This window comes from Podarcis erhardii (assembly GCF_964252035.2).
Source record: "Podarcis erhardii genome assembly, chromosome: 9".
Taxonomy (NCBI): Eukaryota; Metazoa; Chordata; class Lepidosauria; order Squamata; family Lacertidae; genus Podarcis; species Podarcis erhardii.
The window spans coordinates 42,733,308-42,750,724 of NC_138512.1; the positions used below are offsets into that span (position 1 = coordinate 42,733,308).

A 17,417-nucleotide genomic window follows, 5' to 3' on the forward strand; every position below is an offset into this window, starting at 1 on the left:
CTCCCTGGCCAAAACTGGGCTCAGAGCGGCTAACATCAAATGTATAACACATTAACATAAAATCAGGTAATAATTTAAAATACATCCTAAAATCAGATCAGGATCAGAATAAAATCCAGAATAAACTGGTCTTTTGTCCACACAACCAGGCCTAACAGAAAATGCAATTGTTTATTTTAAGGAAATGTAACCCACAGTTCAATAAAATTTGCAGGGCAACATACCAAAAATTAAAAACACAATAAAAGAAATCGAAAACATATATTATCCTGTTTTGCATGTGACACTAAGCCAAACCACGACTTAGTGCAAATGGGCAGGATCCTGGAGAAGAGCAGGTGCTTTGCCCCTGCCCCATCTTTTTGCTGCTGTACCACATTGTCTTGGCATGTTGTCCGAATCCAGGTTCATTGTTTAGTTTTCTCCACAATAATAATGAGCTGTAACTAAGTTTTGACCAATGATTTACAGCTTGTGGTTTGTTCAGCACAGCTAAACCTGCATGCTCATGTGTTTCCTCTAAGTTGTGGTCTGGCTTAGCATGATGTGCAAGCCAGGCCAATAAAATATAGTAAATGCAGTAAACTCAAATAAGTATAACAAAAAACAAAACTGGCCAAGATAAAACAGATCAAATTGAATTAAAAGGCCTGGGAAAATAAATGGCTTTGCCTCGTTATGTCTAAATGGCATTGGAGTAGATGTCAGGCAGGTATCTCTCCCTTATCTAGTGGCAAAATTCCTGATTAGAATTTCTTGTCTGGCAACATATTAATTAATAGTCTCTCTTCAAATCTTCTAGTATGCTTCTATTTCATGAGCTTAGGCAGTATACACTTGACTTTATTGAGTTTCTGATTATTTTTGCTCGTGATTTGGGCTGTTAGTTTGATATGAAGCTATTAATAGTGTTGGCAAAATGAAAGCCAATGCATTTGGTAATAGGACTTGCTTACTATTAACCATAGGAAGAACTGAGCAATATACTTACTTTGTGCTTTCTAAAATCCCATCCACTTTTAAAAACAGGTACATAGGGCGGTTTGGTGCCACTAACTATACAGAATTAATTTAAGAGGCCAAATAGAATGTAAATATGTCAAACATTTAAACTGAGTTCAAGCCCTTGCATTAAATTTGAATCAGAATAATATTGTTCACTGTTGGTTCCTACTTGTAAATAAGCTCACTTAAGTTACTATGATATCCCCCTGCTGGCCCAGGGCGAGAACTTCAGTACATAACATATGTAACTGCAGGGGATGGTATATGTTATGTACTGAAGTTCTCGCCCTGGGCCAGCAGGGGGATATTATAGATAGTTTTCACTCAGGTCCACATATGCAAATAAGGAATTAAAAGTGACGCTCAGTGATTGGATAGCTACAGAAAGTTGTTACTGTTGCATTGTAGTGGAGCTCTATATAAGCAGGCTGGCTGAACCCTTCAGTTCAGTTCTGTTCTGGCCTGTGAATAAACAAGAGCTGTTTGAAGAATCGCTGTGTCCTCTGATACGTTCACCCACAACTTAACAGTATAGGAGAATCTGTATTTCCCCCAGCAAACCTACTGTATCTCTGTGCTTGGGCTGGAGGAGGAAGCTGAGCAGAGAGGAAGGATAGAATACCCAACCTGCTTTCTGTGGTGTCAAATCATGGAATATTATTGTGATTTTGAGGAGATTTCTATGGTAATATGGCAATGCTGCTTTCATGCCAGCAAAACCTGGGGGCCAGGGGGCTTTAAGGGGTTAATTCTGTTTCTTTTATAAAATGTTAAGTTTCTCACAGCTAAGTTATATGTTGAGATGGAACCTTGTGGGAATTTTAATCTCTATGATAGGTTTCTGCTGATCCCATGCCAGCACCTGGAACTGACAGTATATGTTAGTCTTAGAAGTTATCTATGTTGGCAGTCTCCCAAACACCCTAACAGTACATAAGCCTCTAGACCACCTCTGCTAGGATTTTAAAGATTTATAATAATCAGCATATGCCATAGAAAGCAGAAAGTGTGGTGTACTGGACAAGCTCCAGTTTCAGGAGTCATGTCTGTAGCTGATAGGGTTGCTGGCAACCTCAAGGATGTAAGCATAATTGTAACGCTTTGTAGCTTTCTTTTTAGCTATTTAATATAATATTAGCCTTCATTTCTATGTTCATTGTGTTCCGAATTCATAAAGAAAACTTTTTGCCCTTTGGCGGATGCCAGCATGCAATTCCTCCTTGCCTATGGCTACCAGGTGAGTGCTTAAACACAAAGCTTCTAGTAACTCTCACTGCTAACAGATTTTAGAACTGTGTATTATTATTATTATAATTATTATAATTTATTATCCACTCTTCACACTAAGGTCCCTGGGTGCTTTACAGCAGATTAAAACACAATGTTAAAAACTCTTTAAAGTAACTTACCATCACAAGAAATAAGGTGGGTTCTAAAAATATACACCTCAGGTGTCAAAAACCAGCGTAAAGAGGTGTGTCGTCAGTACTGTACTGTATAACAGCTTATTCCACCAGATACAGATTTTAGAGCTGCTACAATACCGTATAGTAGCTTATTCCCCCAAATATAGATTAAAATTGTAATAAAATGTTATTGGCTCTCTCTCAATTTTAGCTTCTTCTAAAGTTTCCAGTACAATGTGGACAATATAAAATTAAATGTGCTTTCTATCATAATGCTGCTGAACAAATGCGCCACATAGACATGTCAGATTATTTTTACACCATTGTTTTCAAGTGGGTTATTTTCATTGCAAAATGTAAAGTCTAGCAGAAAAGGAAATAATTAGTTTCTCTCGATATTGCTGAAACATGGAGCTAGAACAGGTCAGTAGATGCATCTTGCGGATTGCGATGTTTTGAATTACCTGAATAATACTTGAAGCAATCTTTGGAGCTAATTAATGTCAGTTTGTTACATTCAGACCTAAGAGAGATTTGCATTTATTTACTTATTAAATATCACATTCTTCCAATCATCCGTCTTTATTTTTCTGTATTGTAAACTTCAAATTTGTGTACTGTTTTCTTAAGTGGGGTAACTCTTCTTTTTCTTCCCCTGCCTTCAAGTAATCAATGTGCTGCTGAATGAGTTCATTTTAATGCATTCAATCATGCCTCTAATGTTTGTAGCTTACGGGCGCAGGCATCAGTAATGCAGGAATGTTATATGGCTTTAGTTTGGGCCATTTCATAAAATATTCATGGAATCAAAAATGTGCATCAAAATAGCGTCTGGGAGAATTACATTTATGTGCCTGCTTTTATGGCAGCTTCACATTTAAACCCATTTGTGTTAATATCTAGTCAATCTTTCTGCTCAAAAATAGTGCAGAATGATAAAGATCATATATATCCTTTTTCATTCATATTTGCCTAAGATAATTCTTTCCTAATAAAAATTTACACTTTTGCAGTTATATAGAAGAATAAGTGTAAAGAAGAATAATATTCAGAAACTATAGAGAAGAATAGTATTCAGAAACCATGGAGATCCATGTGAATATGCATTTCCATTTACATCATATAGTTCGGGGGGGGGAGCTATACCTGCCACCCCCCCAAAAATCAGGAAGGATACATTGCAGTTTAAATGTAGCTCAGATACCAGATTATTATTCAAAATGTAAACTTTTTTTTAAAGCCACAAATCTTTTGCACTCACATTTCTAGTTTCTATGAAAAATGAATTATTTACTATATTTAATTCATTTTAATATATGAGTATTGTCTTTCCATTAGTATAATAGTTTAGAATGGGGACCCCCTATTGAAAGAAGCTTGCAGTTATACAGTGTCATTTCAGCTATTAAAAAACAAAGATTAACTGATTGATTTGATGCTGTATCCTGGGGGCCTCTTAAATTATAAGCATTTTTAGCAATTCTTTAATTTCTGTGATTCGTGTAATGGTATGTAAAAGTGCTGTGTTTTCCATTTCAAGCGTATGATATGTTTGTGCTGATCAGAAGGTTGGCGGTTCAAATCTGTGCAACGGGGTGAGCTCCCATTGCTCTGTCCCAGTTCCTGCCAACCTAGCAGTTCAAAAGCATACCAGTGTGAGTACCGTATTTTTCGCCCTATAGGACGCACTTTTTCCCCTCCAAAAATGAAGGGGAAATCTGTGTGCGTCCTCTGGGGTGAGTACAGGCTTTCGCTGAAGCTTGGAGAGCGAGAGGGGTCAGTGCGCACCGACCCCTCTCACTCTCCAGGCTTCAGGGAGCTATCAGCAAGCCTGGGGAGCCCCGCGGGAACTCCCGCAGGGCTCCCCACGCTGCGGATAGCAGCCTGCCGCCCAGCGCACAGTATACCCTGAAGCAGAGCGCCCCGCACGCCGGGCAGACATCGGCCAGCCCCACAAGCTCGGGGGACAGCGGGGAGGCGCAGCGCCGCCATCCCGCTGTTGCCCGACCTGGTTTTGGCGGGGAAATAAAGGGGGGAAATTCCTTTATTTCCCCCCCCAAAAAAATTAGGTGCGTCCCATGGGATGAAAAATACGGTAGATAAAGAGGTACCACTGCAGCGGGAGGGTAAACAGCATTTCCATGCGCTCTGGTTTCCATCATGGTGTTCCATTGTGCCAGAAGCAGTTTAGTCATGTCATGCTGGCCCAGAAGCTGCCTGTGGACAAACGCCGGCTCCCTCGGCCTGAAAGTGAGATTCGCACTACACCCCATAGTCACCTTTGCCTGGACTTAACCATCCAGGGGTCCTTTACCTTTACCTATGTTCATGCAATTTACGGTGATATTGCTCGGGTAAGTTAGACAGCTCCTTTTAAATGGAATTGCATTTCTCTTCAAGGTGTTGGAATACTTTCTACAGATTTTCTGTAAACAGGGGAGAGGAGAGCAGTGAAATCAAAAGTTCTCAAGCATGCTTAACTCTTCACTGGTTTGTAGTGAGTATATTTGGGACTAATCTTAATTCCTGCTGAATGAACATATCATAATGTTTTCTTTTCTTTTTTCCCTTTTCCATTTTTCCTTTGCTCATATTTCCTCCACAAGTGACTGTGCAACTTTTAAAACACCAGCTTTCTTACAAAATAACAATGCTATAAACTCCTACCATACCTATGGTTAATTCTGGGATTCTCTGCAGCTGGTTTCCTAATAAAGTTTAATCAAAATTATAACTGATCAGTCACATATGACCATCACAGCATCTATACAATATGGGATCTGTTCCCCGTTCCCTTGCTTACCTGTGTGAGGTGCACTGTCCTGGCACTCTCACTTGTTGGAGTGGATTTTGGTGTTAGGTGTTCATGTCCAGAGGCCAAGGCACACTACCTGTTAGGCCCCTAGTATTAACAGCATGCTCATGTTCCCATGGGCCACGTGTGTTGTGAGAGCAAGCTGTTTTGTGAAAGTGCTCCCCTGGTGTGAAAAGTGCCTTTTCTCCACAGTTTCCTCTCAGCAAAGTCCCACTTTATGAGCTCTAAGCATTGGTTCATACTGTGTGCCCAATCACCTGAGTTATGGTCTCCTTGTGAGGTTTATATGCAGGTGGTAGAAAATGTTGATTGCGTGCTGAGTTACATCACATCCTATGCTTGGTCTTGGTGTGGTGGGCAGAGTGAACATTGACAGCTATTTTTTAAATTCTCCCTCCCATCCCACTGAAGTCAATAGAAGGGAAATTTCCTGTGCCAGGTTCAGGGCAGGTGCAAAGTTGTGCCTTCAGGAGTAGAGCTACAGTATAGCTTGAAGAGGTCCACACCTTTACCAATACATCTTCAGCAGTGGAATGGCTGGGTTGGTGGACAGAATATCAGGAGTATTGTGCCAGCATATGGCTTCCACCATATTTTATAGCCTCTCAGTTGGCATAACTGATGTATTGGATTTTCTCCACAGCTAACTTTCTTATCCTAATCCTATATTTTGTAGTTTTGAATACATTGATGTTTTCATCTATATTTGATCCTGTTATCAACTAGTGTAGCAGAATCCTGCTAGAAAGGCCCTATAGTTTAATTATTTGTGATTTGTTCTCTATTAGCTCATCACAGTTCTGACTATAGGGGTTAAGTTTCTAAATGTGTACCTTTAACCATCTAAAAATCAGATTGAGAATGGAATTATTGATATACCTGGTTTCTCCACTTGCCAATTGCAGTCAAAAAGTCACTATATATTGGAAAGCTTTCTGCAACTATATTTTTTAACAGTAGGCCCTTAGCGGAAAAAGAGTAGACACAGATGCTTTATATATGTGACTCTTGTGTGGCATTTAGTAGCATTGCCCCCCTCATAGTCTTTTAATTTTTATTTCAATTTCCAGTCTTTCTTTCAAAACTCCAGTGGGTAGATTGACAAGCTATATTTGCATGAATCAGAATGCCTGAGTTTGCTTTGAGGAATTGTCTAGAAAGGCCCAGACCTTCCACCTATATATGGAAGAGACCTCAGTGATAGGGTCTCTTCCATATATAATCTCCATAAAAATGTATATTCAACACCTGAGAACTCACTTTTGCCTCTGCTTCTCTCCCAGGACTCAAATCAAGTTTCTTGACTGAAATAATTCGTTGATCTGAACCACTGGATCACATTTTCATTTATTGATATGTGATAAATTCATATTGTTGCACTCAGCTGATTTTACTCCTCACATCTCCCAACCAATACCTGCCTTGGGGTGGGAAATTATATTTTCCAACTTCTTTTATTAGTGGCTGCTTGCTTGGGATCTCTATGATGTTGACATAGTTGTCCAAAGTAATCACTTGGAGATTTCTTCCGTTTTCCATTGAACTTCTGAGGGCATATTTTTGAAGAGTATGCCTAAAAGCATATTTCTGGGGACAATATCATTTGTGGAAATAATCTGTTTCTCTCCAAGATTTACAGCTGACTTTACAAGGCATGGACATGGACAGTGTTAGTCTCGAAAAGACTATATTTTACAAGCAAGATTAAAGGCAATGGAACAAACACCAAATATTATATGCTCAATAACAGACTATAAATACTTCTTTTAAAAAATATTTCCCTGTTGTTAGCTGCAATTTTATAATGAAACTATAGATAGCAGGTTGAGTCATATGTCATATGTTTCAATCCAGCTAGAGAGTGCCTATGCATGTTGGAATGAGTTTACCCCTAGATATATGTGGCGCTGATGTGTGTTTCATTAACCTAAGTTCAGTTCAGGGGCAGATGTGTGTGGATAGCCTTAAAGATTCTGACAAGATGTCAGAGCCTTACATCCTGGAGAATCATGCACAAGAGCCCACTAAGCAGATAGGTTGGAGCAATAGTGCAGCCTTTTCAAGAACAATGGCTTTAAAGAATTTGAATTCATTAGTAAGTACTGATGATTAATGATCTACTGTCGGCTTTTATTTCCAGTGAAGTCCAAATTAAGAGGAACACACAGTTCAAGGTGGACCTGTATAGACAATCTTCTGAAGGCTGTATTTGTCTGTAAATTATTTTTATTTGCTTTGCAAACAAACTAATAACAAACAAAATAAACATGTAATTACTTTATATTGTATCCTGGTCCTAACTACTACTGCCAGGATATCTCTGTACAAAGAAATATGTAGTGCTCTATATTACAAGTAGCTGCATTCTGTGGGGGGCTACATTCTGAGGCACCACAAATGTCGGTGAAATTGTGTATAATTGAAACCCATTGAAAAAGCCTGCAAATGCCCCAGCCCACTCTGCTCCCGTTCATCCCTGTTAGTGATGCTTCAATGAATCTTTATGATGTTTCCGGTCACTTTCAGGTTTGGTGCAATGCACATATACATGGTCGCACGGATTTTGGACATGCGTAAATGGAGAGCTGCATGTCTGTTCTTCCAGTATTGCTGTGGACACACCCCAATTTTTTGTCTTTGAATTGGCATATCAAAATATTGTCCCTTTATCATAATGTTATTATCAAATATTATGCCTTTAATCAGTAAGTAATATCCTACTGGGAGTAGCTAATGATGAGAGTTCTTCAGGAATATTTTGTAAACTACGTAGATGCCTTATCATTATGACTGGCTTACATTCTTCAGGTCAGTTCCTGAAAGCCGCAGAACATTATGAAGCATTCTATCAACTGACAGTGGGACGGATATGGAAAGATGATACAGGCAAGACTCTCACTTCACTAGCCTGTGAGCATCTCTGGAGAATTTACACATTACTAGCAGACAAAATGCTAGGAAATAAAGAACACCAACAGGCCATCAGAACTCTAATAAAAGCACTTGAAATGGCAAAAGAAGGTGGGTAGAAAATAACACTCCTGCATTTCTCTCTTTAATGTGCAGGCCTGTTCTTTCCCAGGAGTAAAGTAAAAAACATCAAGTGTTTGGTGATTATTTTCTATGAAATTCAAGACAAATGCTATCAATATATTTCTAAATCTTGTTGTAAAACAGAAGTACCTACTTGCTGACAAGTAGGAATCCATTTATTTCTTGAAAGCTTTTAACACCAAAAATGCAGTCTCCTGAGAGTACTTTTGTAAAACAATGAGTCCATAATCGGAAGTAAGGTCACTGGCAGCACTGCTGGTTGTGGTTGTTCACTGATTATTCACTGTTACTTGACTGGCATTGCTTATTGGACTGTCAGCTAATTATGAAAATAAGATCATTTGTTTGTTATCAGAGCTGATAAGCTTTTTCACCTTAGTGAAAAGTGACTATCGTAGTGACTAAGATAAAAGCTTAATTATTGGGGAAAGGGTTTTGTGCTCCCTGTGCTAAGGGTTTCAGGAAACTTGGGAAGTTTAGAGCACTTTTGTTTGTTTGTTTGTTTGTTTGTTTGTTTTAGTACCAACTGTATTTATTTATTACATGCATTTATAGCTTGCCCTTCAGCAAGCAGTCCCAGCATAGGTTGCACACAGCTAAATAAACAAATAAAGCCAGACAATGCTTATCAGTAAGCCAATAATTAAAACCAATTTAAATAGCAGACAAAGCCTGGGCAAAAGGATGTATCTTGTCACACCAAGATTTGCCCATTAGAAGAATTGTGTTTCTGTATCTCACATGCATGCATGCATACACTTTAACCTACAGAATATCAAAATTATTAGAGTATTTCCTCAAGAGATAAGTTGATTTAGGTAGATACTATGTAGTCTTAACTTCCTTCGTGCACAAACTCAGCCGCATGGGGACAGCTTTGCTGTGGTGCTCACTGTTGATTATGCTGAAGTAGAGCAAAGCCTCGCCTCCTTCCAGAGGGGAAGAGTTGCGAGCGGAAGCCGGTTCCCGTGTCAGCAGGGGGGCGTATTCGGCCCCCTGCGTCATTACCCGGCTGCCGCACCACGCCCATCCACCAGCCAATAAGGCTGGCTTGGGGGCGGGGTTTAGCCGTTTTCAAGCGGCCGCGGCAGCACCGTCCCCTCATTCTGCCACCAATTGGCACCAGCCTCTCGGTTTTTCACCTTTGTTGTTTAGTTGTTTAGTCGTGTCTGACTCTTCGTGACCCCATGGACCAGAGCACGCCAGGCACTCCTGTCTTCCACTGCCTCCTGCAGTTTGGTCAAACTCATGCTGGTAGCTTCGAGAACAACCATTATTAACTTAGGCCCATTAATTTCAGTGGGCTTACTCTGAGAAGAACCTAATTGGATACAACCCAAAAACTTTATCCTCAATTGAACTACCACTTCTATGTCAGGAATCAGGGCTGGCTCTAAAAACCTGAGATGCCCTGAGCCGCTAGAATCCCTTCCATTAGTTGTCCTACTTGCATATGGAGGAACCCTCCCTCCTGGATACACAGAGACTGATAAAGCAGCTTGCTCCCAGCTTCTGCTGGGGCATACCTTGTATGCTCCTGACACTACAGTTCTCACTTAACCTACCTGGTCACTGCTCGCCATTGACTGAAACAGCAAAAGGCTGCTTTGTTATGGTATTGCTTGCTGATAACTTACATCTACAGAAAATGTAGTGTGGCAGGACGGTAGCATTCATGTAACCTCCCAGCAGCTGAGTTGCTGCTACTGCTTCCCAGAAGGACGAGGCAGTGGGGAGGTCCATGCAGCGTGGACCCACTGGCAAGAGCACCATGCCATCCTCCCTTCTGCCTCTTCCTTCCCCCTCGCCTGGTAAGCAGCAGCTTCTCGGGAGGTCAAGTGAGCACCACCATCCCACCACAACTGGTGTTCACAACTGATCATACAAGTTGAGGAGATAAGTAATAGTAAAGTATTAATGTAAAAACTTTACATTTTAAAATGCATATCAAGTACCAGGTATCACATTAGTTTTTAAGCTTCGTGATAATAAATCTTAATGCTAATTACTGCCTTGATACCTCTTATATAGCAGGGAACAAAAAGATGGAAGGAGAAGCTGCCTACTGTTTGGGTCTAGCATATCATACAGTTGGAGAAGAAAAGACAGCAATAGAAGTAAGTTTTTTAAAGAGTTGGTTCATTACCTAATATACATTATGGAACTTACTATTTAAGCTATCATATCTGTGGTGGGTTTGGTTGTATATATTGTTCTCTTAATGGATTGAATTCTCGAAGAGATAAAACTATTAGCTCGGTAACCTAATTCTATGTCAATTCTTAGTTTTCAGACAGCTCGTTTTATATACAGACAACCTAAGATAATTAAATACAAGCACAGGAACTGGTTTCTAAGAATGATGGAAGCAATTCTCAATTGTTTTTTTTCTCTCTGTTGTTTCAAAATAATAGTACTGCCAAAGACTCATTAAGTGAAACCCTGAATTTTCAGATATACCTTATAGCAGCTTATAAACTTTGCTTCCTGCTGGTTTAATACAGTTTTCCTGATGACCGTAAAGCTGAATTAGGATAAATAAATGAAAACAAGCATTCACAGAAACAGATAGAGCTAAAAATCTATTTGGACATTTCCCCCAGGTGTCAAGCATACTTTTTCAAAACAGAAGCAGGATTTCCCACATTGTTAGGGTCAAAATCAAACCTGAGAAGCTTTGGTGAACCCAAAATAACATTGCTGTTGCTTAAAAGTTACCATAGCCTAGTTTTTCACTTCATGGGATTAGCAGTTTGACACCCCTTTTTCAGTAGAATATATTGAACATACAAACTTTGATTAAAATAACTAGTATTTCTAGTTAGAATACTTTTTACTGTAAACAGTGTAATAACCAGAATTATAATACAGAGGAAGTTAAAGTCCCTATTATTATTATTATTATTATTATTATTATTATTATTATTATTTGTCATGTCACACATGTTATATAATATATGTAATACTGAATGTGGTATACCATTTAATTATAATATCAACACAGAAGAAATTTACAGAATCGTAAAAATAAAGTGCAATTCTTACTAAGGAAAAGTGCACAGTGAGGAATGAAAAATGTTTTATAGAAGCCTTTAATCCTCAACAGTGATCAATATATATACAGTGGTAAAATATCTGCTGTTTTCAATTCCATTGAGCACATGTGAGCTTTACTATCCAATTAGAAATCATTGGCTTAAAATTTACCCTTCTGTTCTCAGTTTAATGGTCCCTTTATCCAAGGGGAGCTCAGATGCTTACAGAGATGAAATCATTGCATTCTGCTCCCAGAAGACTACTGGTTATCATTACTTGTAACATGCAGACAATACTGCTGGAAGCCAGTTTGCCACATGGTAATGTGTAGTTCATCACCAGCTTCTGTAGCATGCTGAAAGGGTCTTGCCACACAGCATGGGACTATTCAGGTATACACTCAGGGGTCTCAACAGTTATTTTCCTGCTTTGCATCAGAGTTTTCATCTTCTTTATCCCTTTGTTCTGTGGGCCACCTCAAGCAGACTCCTTCTGGGAGAATCTAAAAGGCACAGTTTTTTTCAGATGCCGTTGCCTCCAATTGCTGCCTGTCGTCGGTTCCTTTTGCCATTTTGCTATTACTCTCCTTCCACAATGCAAACAGCACAGAAAACAAAGGTTCGAGGTAATCCACCTGAAACATGAGTTTTAAAAGGCGACACTATTATATTGCCTGATTTAAGTACAATTATGTGCCCACCTTGTCTAAAGAATGGAACTGGATTTTTCTCCCTCGAGGTTCTCAATGACTGAATGATATGTATTCATTACAGCAAAACTGACTTTAAGTGGATACTTTAACAAATGCAATTTAAGCCATCTCTGTCACAGGAGGGAGTGTGCTTCTGAATAATAGTTGCCAGGGAACACAAGTAGGAAGAGCGCTGTTGCTCTTGTGTTATGCTTGCAGGCTTCCCAGAGGCATCTGGCTTGCCACTGTGAAAACTGGATGCCAGACTATATAAGCTTTTGGTGTGATCCAACAGGTATCTTCCTCTGTTCTTCTCCTGTTTCCGCTGCTTGTCTGGAACCTCAAGAACAAGAAAGCGGTTAAACACTGGACAGGCCACAGCACATGGGTGATGGACTGCAGTCACCTTCATCAAAACCTGTTGTCCACTAAGCACATGTATTAAAACATACTTTACTCAAATATGAATAGAAATAGGCTTGTGTGTTTGGAGCAAGCTGAAATATAGGGTCTAATGGCATTTAGGAATGACTGGAATTCGAAAAGATTATAGTCTGTTTCTTAGTCACAAGAGGGTACTGGATCCTGGTGTTCTGAGGTCTGCCTCCCCAGCTGGTTGGCACTAGGTGAACTTGTATTAGAAGTGGGTTTCAGAGACAGGGGTCTATAATGCACTAGGAAAATAGGATCAGATATCAACCCTGCAGCCAGGATAGCCGCTTGGGTACACATCAGGAATACTGCACTCTGTCAGGAGGCCTTGGAAGATGACTCAAAAACTTCAGCTAATTCAGAATGTGGCAGTTTATCTGGTAACAGTGTGGCTTAATTCTGATTGCTTTGGGGAGCACAGATACCCCATATGGCTCCCCCCTTAATACTTAAGATTTTCTGTTCTTAAATCTACAAACTCCTCTTCCTTACATGCACTTCTCACTTTATACTACATTTCCTTTTGACCACAAAAAGTCCAAAGGGAACAGATATTTGTCACCAGAGCTGGCCTTATTCTGTTGCTATTTGCTGGGGTTGTCCCCCTAGCTGCTCCTCACCAAGGTGGCTGTTGTAAGTTGGCATTAAAGCGGTAATCAGTAAAGTTCAAGCTTGTTCTCATTTGTGCCACTTTCTCTCCACCTTCCCCATGCTGACATCAGTTAATCACCAGCACACATTAGAAATGATTCTTCTGAGAGAGAAATGCATTGAAAGAATGAAGACGGCCACTCTTTTGCAACTCTGACCTCTCTGATTGTCTACTGTACTGTACAGTATATAAAACCACCAAAGTTGCTTCTGACAGAAGCTAAACTCATTTGCATGCTTTAAAATACTTTGGTTGGACACGGGTGGCACTGTGGGTTAAACTATAGAGCCTAGGACTTGCCGATCAGAAGGTCGGCGGTTCGAATCCCCGCGATGGGGTGTGCTCCCATTGATCGGTCTCTGCTCCTGCCAACCTAGCAGTTCTCAAGTGCAAGTAGATAAATAGGTACCTCTCTGGTGGGAAGGTAAATGGCGTTTCTGTGTGCTGCTCTGGTTCGCCAGAAGCGGCTTAGTCATGCTGGCCACATAACCCAGAAGCTGTATGCCGGCTCCCTCGGCCAATAAAGCGAATGAGTGCCACAACCCCAGAGTCGGTCACGACTGGACCTAATGGTCAGGGGTCCCTTTACCTTTTTATGATGCAATTATAATCTGAATTTTGTTAGAATGACCTGCAGTTGTCTGATGCCATGTGGATTGTTGCACCTGGTAACAAGGAGCTTTGTAAAACATGTAGTAGATGTACACCTTAGATGAACAAAGTGTTTTTTGAAAACTGACTTGACTCTCTGATTTGACGTTCGTTATGTGCGGCTTTGAAGGTAGAGTATTGTTCCTTTCAGATGCATCAGACAAATAAAGATACCTGTGTATGTAAGCGGGTGATTTGAAAAGCTGTATCTATTGAATTTCTGCCTTGCCATATTTATTTACTACTGCATTCCAGATGAGCTAGTTGTACAATTAAAATTCATACACAGGCTGATTCAAGCAATCCTCTTGTTCTCCCTGCCTCACTTGCCCATCTAGGTCCACTTGTGTACATCCTGTGATTATAAAACAAGCTGTAGATTCTGTGCAACTTCCTTTTTAAAAGGTTCACAGCCCATGACTACCAAAAAGACCTTTCTTTATTAGGAGGAAAACATGGGCTTTTTGGATCCTTCACTGCTGATATTGGGTTTGTTACGGTATGACAATGTTTTTAGTTTTTCAATTTTAGATGTTATTACTTAAAACGTCTAAAATTGATGGTTGTATTTTTATACTGTTGTGTACTGCCCTGAGTCTCTTTGGGAGCAAGGACAGTATTTAAACATTAATAAGATAATTTATTATATTATTAACCCTCTCCTTGCTTTCCATTATAGATATGCTAGCTTTCTCTTGCTTTGCCCTTCCATCCTGCCAAATTAATTGCCTTAAAAAGTCTTACTAGGGGAGGGAAGAATCAAGTGCTAGAGGGCTACCAGTAGCTTCAAATGATGCACAGGAATTCACCATCTGTTACCACTGCCAACTTTCTCTTGATCTCTATCCGCAGCTCTCTGTCCTATGACTTACATGTTTTTTCCACCCTGCATGGCTGTTCTTCACGTAGAGAAAATATAATACATGATGTAGAACCAACTTAAATATAGCAATTTGTCATCCCCCTGCCTACACAAAGTAGGGTTAACAGAGAGCCAGGATACCATGTTGGGAGTGGTAAAACACAACTAGCTTTACTTTTCTACTTGCAATCTCTAGCCTCCTTGCACAGCACCACCTACTGGCCTTGTGCTTATACAGCTAACATCACAATAGAGTGACCCAGCTGATTGAGGAGGGTCAGATTACTCTCTCCCTCTTCTGCTGATCTACATACTTTCCATGCTAACCATGGAGGAAGGAAAGTCATTTCCTCCACGACTAGTGTGAAAATCCAGTCTGCTAACCGCTTAACAGGATTGTAGAAAAAATGCAGGCTAGTAACTTTTGTGGGCTTGTTTACATGGCTGGTATATAATGTGTACCAATGTAAAATTAAATAGATTAGTTTCATATTCTCGCTTTACTTGCAAACACTTTGTCAGTGACTTTTAAAAGCAGATAAATATAAATCGTTTAATAAAATTTTGCAAATAATTGAGCTCAAATTATGTTTATGTTCAAAAAGTGGGAGTGTTTCCTCATTCTATTCTGCTGGAGTTCATCTGATCTCAACTTTTAAATATGTTTAAATTTTACTTATGAATTATAGTTGGGCATTCCTTTCACAATAAAACCGGAAGTATTAGTTAAGCCTGCTCATTCTGTCACTTTATTTTAAACAGACTGTTGAATGGTTTCTTTAAATGTAAAGGTTCATCATTGTTCCACCCGATGTGTATGTCTTTAAGGGGCCAGAGAAAGGGCCAGAGCAAAATAACAAGACCCAGCTTTACAGCTGTGAAACATAGCAGGTGCTGCTGAGTTGTACTGATTAAGGTGTGTCAGCATTTGGGTGTAGTATATAAGGAGCAGCACCTAGCTCTCCCATTACCCTGGGGGATGGGTTGGTGGTTGGGTCATGTTTGTTTGTTGATGTATTTAGTGTAAATGGAGTTTTTGTTTTTCTTATTAAAACCTTGTTTAAGTTATTTTTGAGTCCCTTTTTAATGCATGGTCTCCCCAGCAAGCTCTCTGCAGCGCTACCATACTGCAAATATACAACACAGACATGTATTTCATAATTTCAGTTCTAATCAGAAATGTTGATAGTAAACAGTAAAATAAATAAACCGGCCATTCCATACTGTGAATGTAGTAATATCAATATTTAAACTATTATTGTCTGAAATCTTTTTATGATTGCATGTAGCAATAATGCTACTTCTCTCCACTGTTTTATACACTATGATATCAGCTACTAAACATCATAAAAGTATTGTATTTTATCATTTAAATGTGCCCAAGATTTCAGTTTTTATTTGCATGTAAAGGTCTAATTTTTTATTGTCAATAGTACAGTGAATTTCTTGCAATTCTGTAGACTTAACCTTTGCAAATGCAAGCTTTTATTGATTGATAACTTTTCCTTCAACGTCAGTAGTTTTGAAAAAAGAAAGTGATTATCCAAATCACATTTTTTTTACTTAGAAATGCTTCTGCCTGTATTGTTTTATTCCCTTATCTTAGGGAAAAACTGGCATATTATTATTTTATGGATATCCACTGCTGGAAATGACAACATTCATTTTAGAGTATTGAAGTCAATCAGCAAATATCTATGAAACCTTCAATTGTTGATTGGCTTCAGTAGTCCAAAGCTTATGTTTATATTCCCACCAATTAAAACACACACCATGGTATCAACAAAGCAACATCATCCTGACAGCAAGGTATATAAGTGTAGGCATATTAGTGTGATAAAAGCAATTCAGACATCAGGATCACAGTGCTGCTGTAGAAGAGCATGCATTTTTACTTACCCGAATCTTTAGGCACCTTGCATCTAGCTCATTTCTTCGCTGTCTTTGAAGAATCTCCCCCTTTCATAAATCCTCTCCATCTGCTGGTGTGTGTGTCTTGGTGGCCCTTATGCTGCCCATCATATTGAAGAATCCTCAAGGTGAAGGATGGTAGCCTCATCCCTGCTTCCGTCTCTGCACTGTTTTCAGGCTTGTCACTGCTCAGTACTCAGCGCCACACTGGCTTGTTTTGTCAATAACCATTTATTTGTTGCTGGAGTAGTAGCAACCATTACATCTGACCTCCCTGTTTCATCAATTATGGATAGATTATTGGATGTGAACATCTGCAAAAGCTTGCTGCTGAATTCACCTCCTGGCTGGGATTAGATAAAGTATTAAACTGTTGTTTATTGTCAGGCCAAAACTCTACTGGGAAGCCAGGGAATTCCAAGACCAGCAGATTCCCCATCAGCAAGCACCAAAAACTGTTTACTGTTGCCACTGTTTCCCATAAGATCTTAGCATTTATTATTTACACTTATTACTAGTTGTTATAACATACTTGATAAAAGCTCTTGGCAGGCCTAGCATTTTGAGCCATTGTCACAGCTGTCAGGACAGAAAGCATACATAAATTGCTTTTGCCTCTTATATCACCTCTGCAGGATAACAGACGAAGCCTCTTCAGACTGTCACAGCATTTGTACTTAAATATTCACCACATTTGCTGGCTGAAAATATTAGGTTCCGGTTTCTAAGGGGGAAATTATGCTAAGCTTTAATTTTGTTTAAAGAAATGAAGCCCATGTTATTCAAGATTTGAATTTAAGTAGATTCTGAGCTATCCGTATTAATCTAATGTACAAAGTTACTAGAATTTGTAAGTAATTAATACAAAGATAAATACTGTATATGTTGTTGAGATAGCTCAG

General features: G+C 39.4%; 1 protein-coding gene across 3 annotated transcripts in view; it reads left to right on the plus strand.

Annotated features, from left to right (window-relative positions):
• The window catches only part of TTC29 (tetratricopeptide repeat domain 29), a 115,698-nt gene that overhangs the window by 38,703 nt on the left and 59,578 nt on the right, over window positions 1–17,417 (plus strand). For all 3 annotated transcript variants that reach the window (XM_081875381.1, XM_081875380.1, XM_081875382.1), the window contains exons 7-8: window positions 8,035–8,247; window positions 10,312–10,397. In XM_081875381.1, the coding sequence (XP_081731507.1) occupies window positions 8,035–8,247; window positions 10,312–10,397 (299 nt within the window). The remainder of the gene's footprint in view (window positions 1–8,034; window positions 8,248–10,311; window positions 10,398–17,417) is intronic.